The 17167-nt window shown below is 40.5% G+C and overlaps 3 protein-coding genes across 5 annotated transcripts in view; 2 read left to right on the forward strand and 1 right to left on the reverse strand.

The window, feature by feature from the left end:
* The first annotated feature begins 1106 nt into the window (after positions 1-1106).
* LOC306797830 (golgin subfamily A member 7-like) lies at positions 1107-4202 on the forward strand. Its single transcript, XM_079297271.1, has 6 exons — positions 1107-1162; positions 1684-1806; positions 1890-2042; positions 2142-2243; positions 3042-3099; positions 3399-4202. Exons 1-5 carry the CDS (start codon positions 1124-1126, stop codon positions 3087-3089), a joined length of 465 nt encoding a protein of 154 aa, XP_079153397.1. The 5' UTR covers positions 1107-1123; the 3' UTR covers positions 3090-3099; positions 3399-4202.
* Positions 4203-4454: 252 nt separating this feature from the next.
* On the forward strand, positions 4455-7779 carry r3hcc1 (R3H domain and coiled-coil containing 1). Of its 3 annotated transcripts, XR_013773138.1 has the most exons (10): positions 4455-4576; positions 4869-5000; positions 5186-5323; positions 5490-6024; positions 6216-6391; positions 6547-6617; positions 6700-6795; positions 6935-7078; positions 7295-7424; positions 7528-7779. XR_013773138.1 is itself a non-coding variant. In XM_079297044.1 (9 exons), exons 2-8 carry the CDS (start codon positions 4936-4938, stop codon positions 7045-7047), a joined length of 1194 nt encoding a protein of 397 aa, XP_079153170.1. In that variant the 5' UTR covers positions 4455-4576; positions 4869-4935; the 3' UTR covers positions 7048-7078; positions 7295-7779. The 3 variants fall into 3 exon arrangements, 2 of the variants coding, with proteins under 2 accessions (XP_079153170.1, XP_079153171.1); XM_079297044.1 differs by having other exon boundaries at positions 7295-7779; XM_079297045.1 differs by having other exon boundaries at positions 7302-7779.
* A 218-nt stretch (positions 7780-7997) lies between these two features.
* Positions 7998-17167, reverse strand: part of loxl2a (lysyl oxidase-like 2a) — a 29631-nt gene continuing 20461 nt past the window's right edge. Inside the window, exons 9-14 of the mRNA XM_079297066.1 lie at positions 14265-14430; positions 13542-13782; positions 13043-13158; positions 12720-12856; positions 12194-12305; positions 7998-10124 (exon numbers count right to left, since the gene is read on the reverse strand). Of these exons, the coding sequence (XP_079153192.1) occupies positions 10054-10124; positions 12194-12305; positions 12720-12856; positions 13043-13158; positions 13542-13782; positions 14265-14430 (843 nt within the window). The 3' untranslated portion in view covers positions 7998-10053. The remainder of the gene's footprint in view (positions 10125-12193; positions 12306-12719; positions 12857-13042; positions 13159-13541; positions 13783-14264; positions 14431-17167) is intronic.

A 17167-nucleotide genomic window follows, 5' to 3' on the forward strand; every position in this document is an offset into this window, starting at 1 on the left:
TTTGTAGCATGTTTGACTTCTTCGCTTTGGGTGATGGACCTTCAAATTTGCTGCATCACATCAAACCCACAACCTCAGGTCTTCTGAGCAGTTCACTACCTGAGCTACTTCGTCATACCATTTCTACTCACACAAAAACATCTGGGATAACTAAACATCTGCTCAACCTTGCAGCATGACATTATTCTGCACATTACAAATATACAAAAATAAAAAATGAATCTATTATAAAGCTCCTTCAGTTTTTAGTGTTTCACATTTGTTGTAGAGACAGAATGGACCTTCCTGAAACAGAGCTGGGTTTTGGACCTTTTATGCCTGTCAAGTATCAATTGTATCAGCACCTTATCTTGGTGAGCTATTTCTGAAATTCACAATTCATTTCTTGGTTCTAAAATTTGTTGTCCACATTACTGTCTGGATTATATCATTTTACTTCAGCGGTTTGAGGCATCAGCCTATCTTGCTGTTATAGCTCCCAAACTGTGGACCGCTCTACCTATTGACATCAGACTGTTAGCATTTTATTCTATTCATGTTTTTGGTTTTATCTGCTGTTTTTTTCTGAAAACAAAGTGTGTGTAAAAGTGATAAATACATAAATTCATTATTATTCATCATTACAAATATTTCTTTGTCTCTTATTGCTGCTACATTTAGAACTTGAAGCATATCAGTATATTTACAGAGGTTGATGGACTTGGATCCACATGTTGAAGGCACTTATTGGAAGTTGCTTATAAGCATTGGTAAATTTACTTTATAATTGTGCCAGAAAATTACGTTTTAATAGTTCTTCAAGATATTCTATTCTGATTTTCTATCCAAACAAACCAATCATAGAAAATAAAGACATACAATTTAATTTTTAAAAGTTGTATTAAATCAATACATGATCACGACAGGAGTGCATGAAATTAAAGAAAACACATTTCAATTTTTACTAAAATACATACTATACTGTGACTTCTTTATTCCACATTGGAGATACTATACAATTACTTTTTTTGGACATACTATACTTATATAACATATTACTCATCAATATATTTGTGCAAAAGACACTTTTATTCTGAAAACAAAGGACCGGAAGTGGCATAGGATCGGTGCAGCTGGAGCGTAGATGCGCAGTAGTTACAAGGAAACGTCCACTATGGCTGAGGTAAGGGCTTTTTCTTCAGGTGGACTGGGGGAGTTTTTCGGTTTTTAAAGACCTACGTGGCTAAATGTTTAATGTTAACATGTTTACGGTGGTTATTGATGTGGATGGTGTTAAAGGCTAACATGCCGTACTTTCCAGCGCCGTTGATGGCTCAGTAAACGTAAGCTAACGTGTTATTAGCTAACGTTAACTAACTACCTCATAGGCGGATCATATATTCAATACAATTTGATCATACTATATTGTGCTATTGTTTCATAATGTCACATAGTAGCCCACATCAACATCACATATGTGGTAATTGTCGTCGGTAAAATCCAAGATGTTGTCGTAGCTATTAGCGTGCTAACAATGTTAGCTTGTGTAACGTCTAAAGTCTTTAAAGTTAGCTGATAGTATGGGCGTCATGATTTCCCCTACAGTCGGTGTAGTTAGCTGTACAGCAGGTGCCACTGAGTCAACCATTCAGACGGGTACTTTTCTATGCAAGATAACCGCCTACATGTTGATTGTTGGTCCAGACCCACAGTTTACAGGACCTCCAGCAGCCAGCTGTGTCCTCCAAGGTGTTTGTCCAGAGAGACTACGGCTCAGGAACCATCTCCAAGTTCCAGACCAAGTTCCCCTCTGAGCTCGAGTCAAGGGTGTGTATAGTGTTTACATGGATGCAGTGATTGTTGACTGAATGTTTAAAAGATTGTGTATATCTAAACTGTTTGTTTTTCAGCTTGATAAGCAGGAGTTTGAGGAAACCATCCAGACTCTCAACAACTTGTATGCAGAGGCAGAGAAACTAGGGGGGAAGTCTTATTTGGAGGGCTGCCTGGCTTGTCTAACTGCCTACACAGTATTCCTCTGTATGGAAACACACTATGAAAAGGTAAAACAGTTTCAATGGTACGCTGTGTTTGACAGATCTACCTGACAATGTTTATCTTACATCTGCATGCTGTCTGTCTGTCTATCTCTCTGTGTGCAGGTGTTGAAGAAGATTTCGAGATACATTAAGGACCAGAATGAGAAGATTTATGCTCCCAGGGGCTTGCTGTTGACTGACCCCATAGAGAGAGGCCTCAGAGTCGTATCCTTCACCTGACATATAGCAGTATACAGCGGGGTAGAAAAGTATTGAAGTTATACTGATGTAAAATTAGGCTAAACGGTGGGTTTTGGTTGATTGGCTCCTCTTTTAATGTTTACATCTAAATGCTTCGGCAGGTTATTCTTTGACATGCGCCTAATTTTACACACTAATTCTAAAACTAGTCTTCTCAACGTCGGCGAAATACGATACTTGGCTCCATAAGTTGGGTAGTAAATTCAAACACAGCTGGCATAACCTTGTGAAGAAACGGTAGATAATGGTTGAAGCTAGGGTTGGTTATGTTGAGAAGATTAAGATGGATTTTAAGAATTATCCACATGAAATACTTGACCCAGTGTTACCAATTTATTTCCAATGAAAGCAGCCAGCAGCCCGAGCTTCAAAAGTCCCAAATTTAGCGAAAAGTCGCCAGGTCAGCAGCACTGACAGCCCGACCCTTCAGGCCTCCCTCCAAAGCCACTCCCCCTAAATGAGCTGTGGCTATTGGTAGCACACACGGCTGTCAAACTAGCAGCTTATAAAACACTCAGGTGATAATGAGTGCACTGACAGAGAGCGGGCCGGTATGTAAGTAGGTCGACACGTAGGTATGCAGCTTATTACAGTAACAGCCACAGACGATATCCCTTTTCAGTGTATTTGATTTATTGATTTCTGTTAGAGTGAAAGGAGAATTTTCAATAAATATAACAACATTTTATCACCCGTAGTTTTAACTATATGAGAAAATGTGCATCTAGCGTTGTGTATTTCCCTTAACTTTCTATCTTCTAGGTTGAAATCACCATCTTTGAAGACAGAAATATTGGTTCTGGAAGATAAAGAACTGTTGGTATGGAGTCTTTCTGGTGTATTATTTTAATGAAAAATCATTATCACCACATTTTAGCCCTTAACTCAAGATATCAGGATTTTATTAAGGTATTTTACTTAACGTCAGCCGTGAAGCTTGTTCTTTTTAGCCACGGTCAAATGGATCACTGACCACTTTTCATTTAATTAAATGTGTGATCACTTAAGCAGGACATTTACTACTATCTAGTGGTCTATTACTCATAACACTAGAATCTTCATTGTCTGTACCCGTTGACTATTCTTCATGACAGAATATTCTTTCTTTCTACCTCTCAGTGTATTCCGATGACCAGAGACTCATCTGTCTGGCAGCAAATATTCAGATGTCTGCTTCACCTGACTGGATGTATATAATTTCGATCTGATCCTCTTCTCTGTTATTTATGAGTACTCTACTGTCTGCCTATCCTGACATGTTTGTAAATGTGTGTTCATGTCTTTTGATACATGCAGTGATGTACAAATCGTGTCCTAGTTGATGAAGACAGGTCTTTATGAACAGTGCCATTGTGTTAAATGCCTCTTTTTGACCATGGTAAATATAAGTGTAATGTATGGCGTCACCAAGAACTGATAAGAGAGTTGTTGGCCCGGCCCATAAACTATAATCCTCTTATGGGCAGTGCTCGCTCCACAGTGTTGACATGCTGGTTGTAGCCTTTGTTGAGGCAAATGTTTTCTTATCAGTGCATGAATGTGATTTTTTTTGGGGGGATGGGGGGAGCGGGAGCCGTGTCTTGTGAAATATGCACGTGGAAGTTCTGAACTGGATTTCTGTGACTGCAGATGGAGCATGTATACTGTTTGTACGGCCATCACAATATAACAGTGTGACCTGGTAGATTTTGAGAAGTTTCCATCTGTGTCATAGTACAACATCACTAAATCTCAGTCAAGTCCTGTTACATGTTTCCCACGAGATGCACCATCTACATTACGAATGTCCTCCCGCTTATCCATAATCACCACAGAAACCTTAAACACTCAACACCACAGATGATTGCTATTGTTGGTGTTTGATGCAGCTGGTTTACTTTTCTAATAAATATTGTTCTGTTTTATCTAAATAAAATTTCCTGCCCGAAATATGTATAGCTCCATGTGTTTTTGACTTTATTTCCAATACCACAGTGCATAAGGCTTTGAAAATAGTATTTTGTGTGCGCAATGGGTTCAAAACACAGTATTTGGTTTGAAAATCTATTACCACATAAATATTAGATGCAATTTTTTAGTATGTGTTAAAAAAGATTTGTAGGAACGTCGCTTTCATTGTGAAGGAGTCAGACCGGATATTCTGCTGCTTCTGAAGTAACCAAAAAACATCTGCTTCCGGTAGATAAATAGTAAAGACAACTGTGATCTACTGCTGCTACCTGTGACTTCTTTAACGCTACGTGAACAGCATCTCACTGAAACAAGTCACAATAATAAATCGCACTTTAAGCACAACGGTAAGCACACTCTAATTACTAAAAGCTTAAGCTAACGTAAACATAACTTACCTCGTGCGTTAACCAGAGTCTGCTAGCTTTGTTTTGACTTGTTTATTTGTGCTTTAGGTAAATAATAACGCACCATAACCAGCTAGTTTTCTGCTCCAGTTAGCTTAAACTAACATAGCTATTAATACATTGACCTTTCCAACTACGGTTGCTAGCTCGCCACAGTGAATCTGCATGATTTCTTTTGTTACCATTGCGGCTAACGTTAGGTCATATCAGTAATACATGAACCTGTCCACAGGACCCGTCCCTCTCTGGCCACCCTGGCGTTTGCGTGTATCGATGGCATCTACCTCCCAAAGCAGGAGATGGTGTTCCTGCATCACGTCAATGATGAGCTGGAAACATACCAACAGAAGAGCAACCACAAGAGGTATAAATGTGTTTATACCTGTACTGGTTTCATTGTTTACAACCTTTAAATCGGGTGGTCTCATTGACAGTAAATCCTCAAAACCAAGTCTTATCTTGAACATTTGTAACAATGAAGTTGCTTTTAAACTCTCAAAAGAAAAACTGACCTTATTGTCTTTCTGTGTTGACATGTGTCCCCGTCAGTGTGCTCCTGTTCCCCCCTCTACCGAGCAGACTACGATACCTGATCCACCGGACCATAGAGGACCTGCCAGAGCTCACCACCTTCTCAGTAGGGGACAGCTGGTGCCGTCGGGTGGTGGTCTGCCATTCTGAGCTGAGGTCCGGACTACAGACAAGATCTCTGTTATTTGATGTGGAATTAACTTTGCTGTATTGCTTTGTATGCGCAGGTTGCCAGTTTGTTTTTGTTACAAATTGCTGTTTTTTGTTTTCGTCTTATAGTTTAAATTACTTGTTGAGATAAAACATTTGTGTTTTCCTGTAGGGGTGTGGAAGAGGAAGTCAGTGACGGGGAGAGCAACAACAGCTTTTGTGAACAGCCTTTAAGAAACAGGAAGGAGAAAGGTGGCAACGGCAAACATAAATCTTCTATCCCATCGCGAGGCCGTGGACCCAAGAGGCCGGACAAACCCCTTTACATGCCACGAGCTGCTCGGGAGAGACTCTCCTTACAAAATGAAGCGTCAGGAGACCCAGGGTTGCCCGGTCCAGCCTCTAGTAGCTGTAGCTGCATTGGCAGCTCATGCGACTCTTGTTTCTCTCCCGAAACAAGAGAAAAAACAAAGTCCCCGACCACATCCAGCGAGGAGTGTGTCCTCAGTGCAGCGGAGTGTATCCCTAACCATGTTGCTGACAGTTCAACAGTTGGTGAAGTGAAACCAAAGTTGTTGCTGACGCCGAATGAAGCTGAGCCCCCAGTCTGGCAACAGACGGTGTCCTGCTTCAATGACATGACTCTGGAGGACGATGAGAAGGGCGAGGGAGACGTATGCACAGACACAGACGATGTAACTGAAGAGGTACGCCTGTTTTTGCTGTTTTTCTTACTTACCGGTAATCCATTTTACTGACATACGTATATATTAATATTAGCATCATGTCATTGCTCTGTACTTTTTGTTCTTTGGTTTAACGTTGACATTAAACTCTTTAAAGCTGAGGCCACATTAGCATCTTAAATTGTCATATTTCTTTCTGTTTGTCCTATCAGATCAAGACACGTCTGAAAGAGCCGGAGACCGTTTCCATTGAGCACGTTCACAATGACTACTCCTCTTATGAGAATGTGGGTTACAGCCTGGAAAGGTTTTGCCACGTCATCGAGATCTATGACTTCCCAGGTTGTTTGAGAACAGATGACCTCTTGGATGCTTTTACAGACTACAGGTACGAGCAGAGAGTTTAGATCCTAAATCTGTCTCCGTCAGCTTTTCTATTCTAGTTCATGAGGCCGCTGGGTTTAAGTTTATTCAATGTAAGCTACTTTAACATCTCAGACAATTGTTCCAGCTACCAAACCTGTGCTTTCCTGTCTGTCACAGTGATGGTGGAATGAAGATCGAGTGGGTTGACGACACACACGCCCTGGGGGTTTTCTCCAATGAGACGGCAGGTATGGATGGAGTCCTCGCTGCACAATGAATGTCGTGCTGAGGTTAAAAGGTTGTACTAACATATAGCAATGCCATGTGCAGCAATCCAGGCACTCTCCATTTGTCATCCACTGCTGAAGGCAAGAGCGTTGAGTGAAGCGAGTAAAAAAGCCAAAGGAAAGGCCAGCAGACGAGCAGGTCGGTGATTCATCGAACATGTATCAGCCACAGAGCTACTTGGAATAAATAACACAGCCCTTCTGTGGTATCGAGTATCATCTTTTGTTTCAACACTGGACGATGTGGATCAGATGGTTGTTTCTTTGCCATCTTCCAGAGTCTATCCAGCCGGTAAAGGAGCGTCCTCGGACAGACTGTGCTGTTGCCAGGCGGATGGTGACCAGAGCCCTGGGGATGCAGGGACGAGGCACAAGAGGGCAGCGATATTGAAGGGAATCGCAAACACTGTCGGCTTAAACAGGTGAACAGACGAACACAAGTGACAAAGGAAGTTCTCAGCATTTTTAAGAGTACGCATGCAGAATTGTGGAGTTTGCTACAGAGTTAAATGAATGTTTGTCCAACTATAGCTGCCACTGTTAGGATCTCGGTCTGACCTAGTGTGTGCTCCTCTGTTTTTCCCCCTGTCAGTGTTGTTGTTTGAAGGCCATGTGCTTATGTTTTGTTTTTGTGTCAGCCTATAGTTTCCACCCCCGAGTTCCATCTTCAACCACGCCCCTCTCCCCAGGCTCAGCTGTGGGGAATTCCGGCGATCAGCACCGACGGACTTAAATACCCCCGGCTGTCCTCCGGCGCGTTGTCAGTCCGTACGGTTACCAGTCTGGTTCTAGTCTCCGTGAGTTTGAGCAGTGTTTCCATGACCAGTTATTTCTAACCTTTCTGGCTGTCTGCAGCGCTCCTGCCGCGCAGAGTCGATCCCCGGGAATTCACCTGTGCGCAGAGGCCGATCCGAGTAGTACCACGGAGTTCACCGGTCGGCATCCCTTGTGTTCATCCCGGACCGTTTCCAGCCGTGAGTAAGGTTGAGTTTCCCTCCCGACTCAGGGAGAACGGACAGGCTTTGGCCACTGGACACGAGCCGTAGTCTGTTTGGATACTGTTGTCTGTTTAGGTCTGCAGCTATATATATATATATATATAATAAAGATCTTGAAGGATTAATCTGCTGTGTGAGCGTGTGTTTGGGTCCATCTACTACACCACCACATAACAGCCACAGTGATTTGATTGCTAGTGAGCAGAACACTAACTTGGGATAGCTGTTAACTGTTACATATACTTGAATGTCACATTCTGCAACGCGTCTCTTAATTTGCATACGAGGTTCCATTTCTATACACCAAGACCGTATAAACAAAGTTTCATCATTTAAATTTGGATCTGCATTCACCAATATTTATTTTAAAAATGTAAAATTCTTTTCCACATTCACCCTTTCATATAAAATATAACCAGTCAGGCAGCAAGCAACAAGTACTCTTTGAAAATAAAAAAACAAAAAAACCTTAATTCACAAAACAATGAAGAGCCATTTTCACATACATTTGTAGCTTTTTCAGGATGTCCGTCCACAATGTTATCACCGTCCCCGACGAGAATAATGTAACAAAACTCAGACATTGAGAAATAAGCTGAGGGGATGCACAGACCATGAAGAGGAAAATGTGTCGACTGAAACAACCAAGACAAAAAACAAATCAATAAATAAAACATTTTCAAAAGCGAGCTCAAGTATGTGGAACACAAAATCCTGATAGAAAAAAAAAAGCCTATTTACCCTTAATTCTTACAATTTATGAGTTAAAATGTTTACAAGTTGACAGAAACACTGCAGGAAACAAATCCAATACAATTTACCGTGTTCAGCACTAAAGGAGCCATGACAGAAAATGTAAAAATAAATCTAAATTTAGGCCTAAATTACAGTTTGGGTTACAAGTTGTCATCCTTTTGTGTAAAGTGAAATACAGTCTTTATAAAAACAGGAATTACTTGTCAGTTTTAGTGTTTGCCATGTTGCTCTACAGTAATTATAATCATGTACTGTATTTGTTCTCAGTTTAGAGTTAAAGCCTTTAACCATCCAACACTGTGGATTCATCTGTTTTGGGTGGAAAGCATACAGTGCAAGATTCAGTTGTAGCACCAGGTTTAACAATACACTCTTTTCATCCATCCGAAGCAAACACAACATACGGGTGAAAGGTGTCATCTAATGGATGTTGGTTTCAGGCTTTTCCCAAACTTTGGCTTCGAAAAACAACTGTTGGCACAGTTAATTTAATAAATGATGTGGCTGCATCCTATATTGATGATCTGTCCAAGCAGCTGAAAGCCTGTAATACTGGGTGCATGATTGGAAATACTCTGGTTAATCACATCATGTATGCAGATGATCTGGTGATCTTTAGTCCTTCTAGCGCTGGTCTTCAGCAGCTCCTCACTATATGGACTGTGTATGGTGTGGAACATGACATCAAATACAACGCTATCCTGATCTGTAGAACTAAAGAGGACAAATGTCTAAACTTCCCTGACTTCAAATTGTCTGACAATAATCTTGGTGTCTGTAGTGAAGTCAAATATCTTGGTCATTTTTTAACACAACACATGTCTGATGATAACGACATTTCCAGGCAATGTCATATGATGTATGCACAAGCAAACAGTCTCTCACGTTAGTCTGGTCTGTGTACAGATGGAGTGAAGATGTCTCTGTTCAGAGCATATTGTACTCCACTCTACACTGCACACTTGTGGTCAAACTACAAAAAAAAGAGTCTACAGAGACTTCAAGTCGCGTACAATGACGCCATGAGAATACTTTTAAAGAGACCGAGATGGAGTAGTGCTCGTGAAATGTTTGTGGCTGCACGAGTCAACACTTTCCAAACAGTTTTAAGAAATCTCATGTATAAATTCATCTGTAGACTGAATGACTCTGTAAATGGGATCATACTTGTTTTAACCAACATAAGGTTTAGCACCACACGCTACCAGTCCCAGCTGTGGCGACATTGTTACAGCTGTCTCTTTGTAAGGCATTGCTAGGCCGATGTACTTTTATTGTTTGTGTCTGTTTTTTTATGTATCTGTCTGTATGGACCCAGGGTCTGAAATAAAGTATATCTATCTATCTATCTTCCCTGACATCTCTCCCAGTGAGCACCAGGTCGAAACCTACATTTCACTGATGGCAAAGGCACTACAACATTAAAAGATAAGGACATTGTTTTTGTACAGCTGAATGTGGTTAATAGATAAGCAAAGCAGTTCATTTTCTCATTGAATCGTTGTCCGTTGTACCGGTTGAGCCCTGAGACCAAAAACAAACCAGCACGGCTCCAAGGAAGAAAAACAGCACAGCTCCCTCTAGTGGTTGTCGAATATCAATATATGATTCCCTAATGTCCGTCTGCTTGGTCTACCTTTGGTCTACCGATGGGAGACCTGGTTGGTCAGCAGTCCAGGGAATGTTTCCTCTGTTTCTGAACTCATTGAGCCACCTGTGAAGAAGGAAAAGATGATGGAGACAAGAGCTAACCAATACATAACACAACACAAATGCTGATAGTCTTAAGAGTGTACCACCCTTTTTGGATTCCATCATGCAAACGAACCATTCTGTTTTGAAGCATGTTGTAATATACCGTCTGCTGTCAAACACTGTGTTCTATTTCCTACAGAAAGGTCCAGCGGAGGTCTGCCTGCATTCATCGGGCCTCTAGAGCAGCGGTTCCCAAACCGCTTTTAGGCCGCGCACCCCCTTCTACATCCCGACCGAGTTCGCGCACGCCCCCCCCCCCCCTAATAAAAAAAAAAAAAAAAAAGGAACAGAGCCCATTTACAGCCGCATAAAAATCTGACCAATGATAGAACAGTTTGCTCGCGCGTGGCGTTAGTTTACAAGATTTAGTCCGCTGTTAAATGTTGCAGTGTGAACACAAACCGAACAAAGGGGAAACTGCAACATTGTATCATATTATCCCTGAATCAGAACAAAGCAAACGAACTGAAGGTGTGAAAACGCCCTGAAACACTGCAACAAAGTTTCAATAACTTTCAGTGACACAAGGCGTCACTTTTAAAGAGCAATCAGGATGGCGAGCACACACGCACAGGCTCAGATTATCACATTTAACTTACAATTAATGAGCGACTAATGTAGCCAGGATGTCTTCGGACAAAGCATCGATGCGGCGCGACACAGTGTTGTTGGACACCGGGATCATGTCCAACTTTTGTCCAACTGCTTCTTTCTCCCCAATCATACATTCCACCATCTCTCTGGCAGCTGGCAAGCACACGTCTTCGGCGATTGTGTGCGGTAGCCCCTTTCTCGCTATTCTGTAACCAGATATGAAGCCCGTAGTGCGTCATTTATAGACCAACACATGAATGAGACTGCAGTTGTTTTTGGCTGTTTTGTAACTCCTCCAATTTCGATATAAACAATGTAAGGTTGCTTTTGACTTGCACTGGCATGCTTGGTGTTCAGGTGGCGACGTAAATAAGAGCTTCAGACTGTTAGCCAGAACCTCACTGCACACCACGCACTGTGGCTTTGGGGAATCTGCGTTGCCAATCCAAGTGAAGCCCAGACACACATACTTTTCATCATATTTCCTCTTTTTTTCCCAGTCTGATGCTCACCCTCGTTTCCTCTTTTTTCACCTTGACTCCGCGATGGGCCGATGTGCTCCCGACTTCATTATGCGTTCGACTCGCGTTCGACTCGCGTTCGACTCGCGTTCGACTCGCGTTCGTCCCACCTGACAGTTTCCCCGATTTCAGCCAGTTTAGCATATTTGCATGAATGTTGCTGAATGCATGAACCCGGTCGGGATGTAGAAGGGGGTGCGCGGCCTAAAAAGTTTGGGAACCGCTGCTCTAAAGAATACAAACCTACCGTAGGATTGTTGCCTCAGAGGCAAAGTGTTAAAGTTTCTCTCTCCACATTACAGAACGAACGCTTGAGTTTGGAAACGTGGGATGGTGAGCCCTTTGTTCCCGTTGCTGTATTTAGTAAAAGAAAGATGTTGAGCGGTTTATGTTTTGTCGTATACTGAAATGAGAGGTTTCCCTGAAATGATCTTTTGTGCCTGAAGCGGGAGTGACGGGACTTGTTCTGTGGTCTCTATGCATTACCCATGTCGACTAATTGTAGAATTGAACTGCATCCCTTGAGTTATTTCAGGGAAAAGAAGACTTAATTATAGCGTTTAATTCTCCGCAATCCCATGAAAATGTGAAAACCACACATGGTTTAAACTTGATTCGTTGTATAAAAGTTTCAGTGATGTAAAAGTTGTAATAAACAAAAGGTGCAGCCAAAAAGGACAGTAAATGTGTGCGTCAGTGTCTCTACTTTGGTACGTTTGAAATGAAATGTGTTAAATGTTGATTATCTTAACAAGGATGTTTATACCTTCATCAGGTTATCGTATAAAAACTAAACTCATTTTATTTAATATTTTGCTTCAAACCCCACAACTGAACTCTTGCCATCTTAGTCAATACCATTTTAACCAAAGTGCAGAAGGGGTGGTGGGTCTTTATCAGGTAAGGGTCTCACCTATATGACAGTTGTATGTCCATATGCGCTGTCCGTCGTACCGGGAGCGGCACTTCATTATGTTGTTGGTGTAATCTGATTCTGCAACCTCATAGTTCGGGTTTATCACAACCTGGGAGAACAAAAACAAACAAAACAATGTTTGTCAGAAGTCTGAAAGAAACATTCTCTTTCCTTGACACATAAGGGCCGAATAATACAGATTTAGTGAGTTTTATTGCTGCAACTGATTTAGAAAGACAATCGTTTAGTGGCGGATGTCAAGAGTTTGTCTCTCAAATCAAACTATAGTTGTTAGAAATTTCAGCAGTTTCAGAAGTTTCAGCAGCAGCCACAGTGTCTGTGTTCTTCAACAACCTCTGCTAAGTCTGAGTATACTCAGGCTGAGCGCCAAACACCAGCAGATGAGGAGACGTGGAAAGTCTTGGGATGTGTTTGGCTGGAGATGAGACAATCATTCCCGATGCAGATGTGCCGCTATCTGCTCTTTATCTACCGCTATCGACTGGCAAATCAAATGTTTCACCTGGAAGATGTAGTCGCCGGGCTTCACGTCTGTGATGTCGATCCACTGACAGTCGATGTCGTGCCTGTAGGTATCCCAGCAGCCCAATGTGATGCCTTGTGCCCCGAAGTTTGCACACGCATACTTCTTCTCGATACCTGTCAGCATTCACAACAGTTTCAGTTTTAGTATTAAGCCTTTTCAGAACTTTCAACAACATGCATTGTTTTTACAATGTTCTCTTCGTATGAAAGCAAAATCCTGTTCAACCACAATTCAGTAGCACAATTCTACACAAAGCCACAGTATGTGATATCAATATAAAGGGAAGGAAGACTGTTTACCCTCGTCACAGTGAGTGTCCTCCAGACAGAAGCTGGCTTTGTGTCCCTCTGCAACTTTAGTGCCATTTAGACTCAGCAGGTCATAGTGGGTGAAAACCTCCATACTGTGGTAATGTCTGGAATAGACGAGACAAAACTTAATGTTGAAACGTCCTATATATGTCATCATGTAGCAACTCCTCAATAACACACATGCTCTGATCCAGGACTAGGCCTTATGGGGGGAAAGCCAAATCGCCAGCGGAATATGGGGCTTTCCAGGGCAGTTAATGTCAGCCATTAATTATAAAAGATTCATTCCATATGATTTCATTCAGTTTCACATGTGCAGTATTCTTATGTGAAACTGAATGATCCCCTTGAAGGATTCATGACATTTTGACATCCAGCATTAACATGAACAACAGTAACCCCCGTGTCATCATTTGACGGTATCAGGTTTCATACAGTCAATATAATAAAAGCAAACTACAAACTGTAGCTCTCGTTGAGGTCTCACCTGTGACACTCGTGCCAAACCCAGGAGTGGTGTGCCGCCCGCGGCCTGAAGTCTGACTGGCCGTTGTTGTGGATCTGGGAGGAGAAGCGGAGAAGGCGGCGGTAGGAGTTGGGGTCAGCTGTGTCAGCACTTTCGGACAGACAGTGCTCCTCGTGGGCACACTGCAACGCGTACATGGGTCTGTCCTCCAGGTAGGTGGTCTGCTCCACAGCCTGGCCGCTGAGGACCAGGTCTGGGGCCACTGGGAGGGTGAGAGCAACAAGGTACCAAGTGGTTAAGACCAGCGTGAAACTAAATGTTCCCCAATTAGCTGTAAAGCATCAAGTTCGTCTTTGATAATATTCCTTACTATCAGAGTTTTATAAACTTCATATCCAACAGCACAATACAGTATTTACCACATATTTCATTTCTTTCCAAAGCATATTGTTGTCCAGTTCACAGCCTTCTTCACAGCAGACATTTCAACTTGCCATTAATAGGAAAAGTGCAAGTAATACCAATAACATCAATGATGGCTCAGTAAAGTGTCCCAGTAAGTCATGAGAGCGTGACAGTCAGCCAACATGCACAACACCAGGACCCTGAAACTGAAGCAGCTTACGCATTCATTGTTTTTCATTTACACGTGGGCTTTTCCTGCCGTGACATGTCGTCATGTCTTCCACATAACAAAGTAAGATTGTGACTGTAAAACAGTGATTGTATTCTACAGTTTCTTACTCTGAGTACAGGAGACCCCCGCAGCGAAGCGTCCACCTCCTTTGGGACAGTGAACGTGTTTCCCGTGATGGAGACACTGATCCAGAGTAAGCTCAGTTCCTGAACACCGCACTCCACTCATCAAGACTACGTCAGCTGAGGGATCGCCTTCCCAGTACCATGTTTCCTGATTCAAGAGAAGAGAATGTGTCCATCAAGCTTAGTTTGTTTGGACAGACCTGTAATGTGACGTTATATGATTTGGGATTGTCCAAGGTCACATACGACTTTAAAGTTTTTGCTTTCAGGTCTGAGGACTAGTCAAGCCTTATACACACATGACTTGGCAGCATGGACCTCCTGTCTGTCTGTCTGTCTCTCTCTATCATAGTCATTCAGGTCTTATCTTTAGAGCCCCCCCCCCCTCCCATTTCAAAATAAAAGCTCCAGAGTGATTTCTAACTGGAATGCTTGTGATGAAGCCTGACATTTAACAGTGTGTCTATAAAAGTAATGAAAAAAATCATACTATAGCATGTTGAAAAACGTTATCGTATAGCATGTCGAAAAAAGATACCCACAGGTTACTTTGTAAAAAAAGTTACTTTTTAGTTTCTTTGTAAAAGTTACTTTTTTAGTTTCTTTGTAAAAAAAGTTACTTTTTAGTTTCTTTGTAAAAGTTACTTTTTTAGTTTCTTTGTAAAAAAAGTTACTTTTTAGTTTCTTTGTAAAAGTTACTTTTTTAGTTTCTTTGTAAAAAAAGTTACTTTTTAGTTTCTTTGTAAAAGTTACTTTTTTAGTTTCTTTGTAAAAAAAGTTACTTTTTAGTTTCTTTGTAAAAGTTACTTTTTTAGTTACTTTGTAAAAAAAGTTACTTTTTAGTTTCTTTGTAAAAGTTACTTTTTTAGTTTCTTTGTAAAAAAAAGTTACTTTTTTAGTTACTTTGTAAAAAAAGTTACTTTTTAGTTTCTTTGTAAAAACAAGTTACTTTTTTAGTTACTTTGTAAAAAAAGTTTCTTTTTTAGTTACTATATTCTCAAAGTTACTTTTTTAGTTACTTTGGAAAAAAAGTTTCTTTTTTAGTTACTTTGGAAAAAAGTTACTTTTTAGTTACTTTGGAAAAAAAGTTACTTTTTTAGTTACTTTGGAAAAAAAGTTACTTTTTTAGTTACTTTGGAAAAAAAGTTACTTTTTTAGTTACTTTGGAAAAAAAGTTACTTTTTTAGTTACTTTGGAAAAAAAGTTACTTTTTTAGTTACTTTGGAAAAAAAGTTACTTTTTTAGTTACTTTGGAAAAAAAGTTACTTTTTTAGTTACTTTGGAAAAAAAGTTACTTTTTTAGTTACTTTGGAAAAAAAGTTACTTTTTTAGTTACTTTGGAAAAAAAGTTACTTTTTTAGTTACTTTGGGAAAAAAGTTACTTTTTTAGTTACTTTGGAAAAAAAGTTACTTTTTTAGTTACTTTGGAAAAAAAGTTACTTTTTTAGTTACTTTGGAAAAAAAGTTACTTTTTTAGTTACTTTGGAAAAAAAGTTACTTTTTTAGTTACTTTGGAAAAAAAGTTACTTTTTTAGTTACTTTGGAAAAAAGTTACTTTTTTAGTTACTTTGGAAAAAAGTTACTTTTTTTAGTTACTTTGGAAAAAAAGTTACTTTTTTAGTTACTTTGGAAAAAAAGTTACTTTTTTAGTTACTTTGGAAAAAAAGTTACTTTTTTAGTTACTTTGGAAAAAAAGTTACTTTTTTAGTTACTTTGGAAAAAAAGTTACTTTTTTAGTTACTTTGGGAAAAAGTTACTTTTTTAGTTACTTTGGAAAAAAGTTACTTTTTTAGTTACTTTGGAAAAAAGTTACTTTTAAAATATCAAATTTCTCTAATGACAGAGATTTTGTTATCTTCTGGACAGAGCGAGTTTCCCCCGGTTCTCTGTCTTTGTGCTAAGCTAGGCTAACTGGCTGCTGGTAGCTTCACAATTATCGTATAGACACAAGAGCGGTAGCAATCTTCTCATCTGACTCTCTGTTAGAAAGTGAATACGTGTATTCGCCAAAATGTCAAACTATTAATTTAAATCTGACATGATTCCAAGTCTCAAGTCTACATCTTTGTTACACAGGTTCATCTATTTATGCTCGAGTCAGCTGGACTCAAACAGAAGATCATGTTGCTCAAGCTGCACAAGACTGTTTTCAGCAGAAACATTATCTTAATTTTCCTCCTGTATTTAATTTGCAGACATCATCCCAGTTCCCACACGGCATATCTAATCAAAGGGTCCACCACACACACACACACACACACACAGCAAGGGGCGCTCTGCTGTCCTCACAGTCCTGACTCGGCCTCATTACAACATTTTGCAGACCACGAGGAAACCATCTTTCAAGAAAGTGGAGGATTCATGAGAAAGATATTGAGCTGAGGGATATGGATGTGGGAGTAGTTGCTGGTGGGCTGAGGAGAGGGGTAGACAGCAGTATAGTTTGAGCTTGGTGTCATTTGTTCCGTCTGGTGACGTTTGCGTGCAGAAGTATTTAATTCAGACAGGAACGCGTCTCAGAGAAGCTGAGTCTTTGCTCTGCTACGATAACAACGAGCAGACATTTATTCATTCTAAACCTACAATATGAGAAGTCCTATGTCATGGCAACGTACTGTATGTGATAAAGAGACTTGTTATTATTTAACTTGACCTGATTATTTGACTTGGCACTGTATTATGTCTTTTTATAAAGCGAAATAGCTACTTGTAATCCAAGTAGACCCTTTACTTCACCCCGGAAAAGCCCAATGTTGAACTGTACTTGACTAAAGGACGAGTACTCAAGCAGTGACCGCAAACAGATGATGACATGTTCATGTGTTGTCTCATTAGAAGTGCATTGTACTTAATTGTCCAAAACACACTTTAGTGAGATAATCAGC

Source organism: Melanostigma gelatinosum (genome assembly GCF_949748355.1).
Source record: "Melanostigma gelatinosum genome assembly, chromosome: 3".
NCBI lineage: Eukaryota > Metazoa > Chordata > Actinopteri > Perciformes > Zoarcidae > Melanostigma > Melanostigma gelatinosum.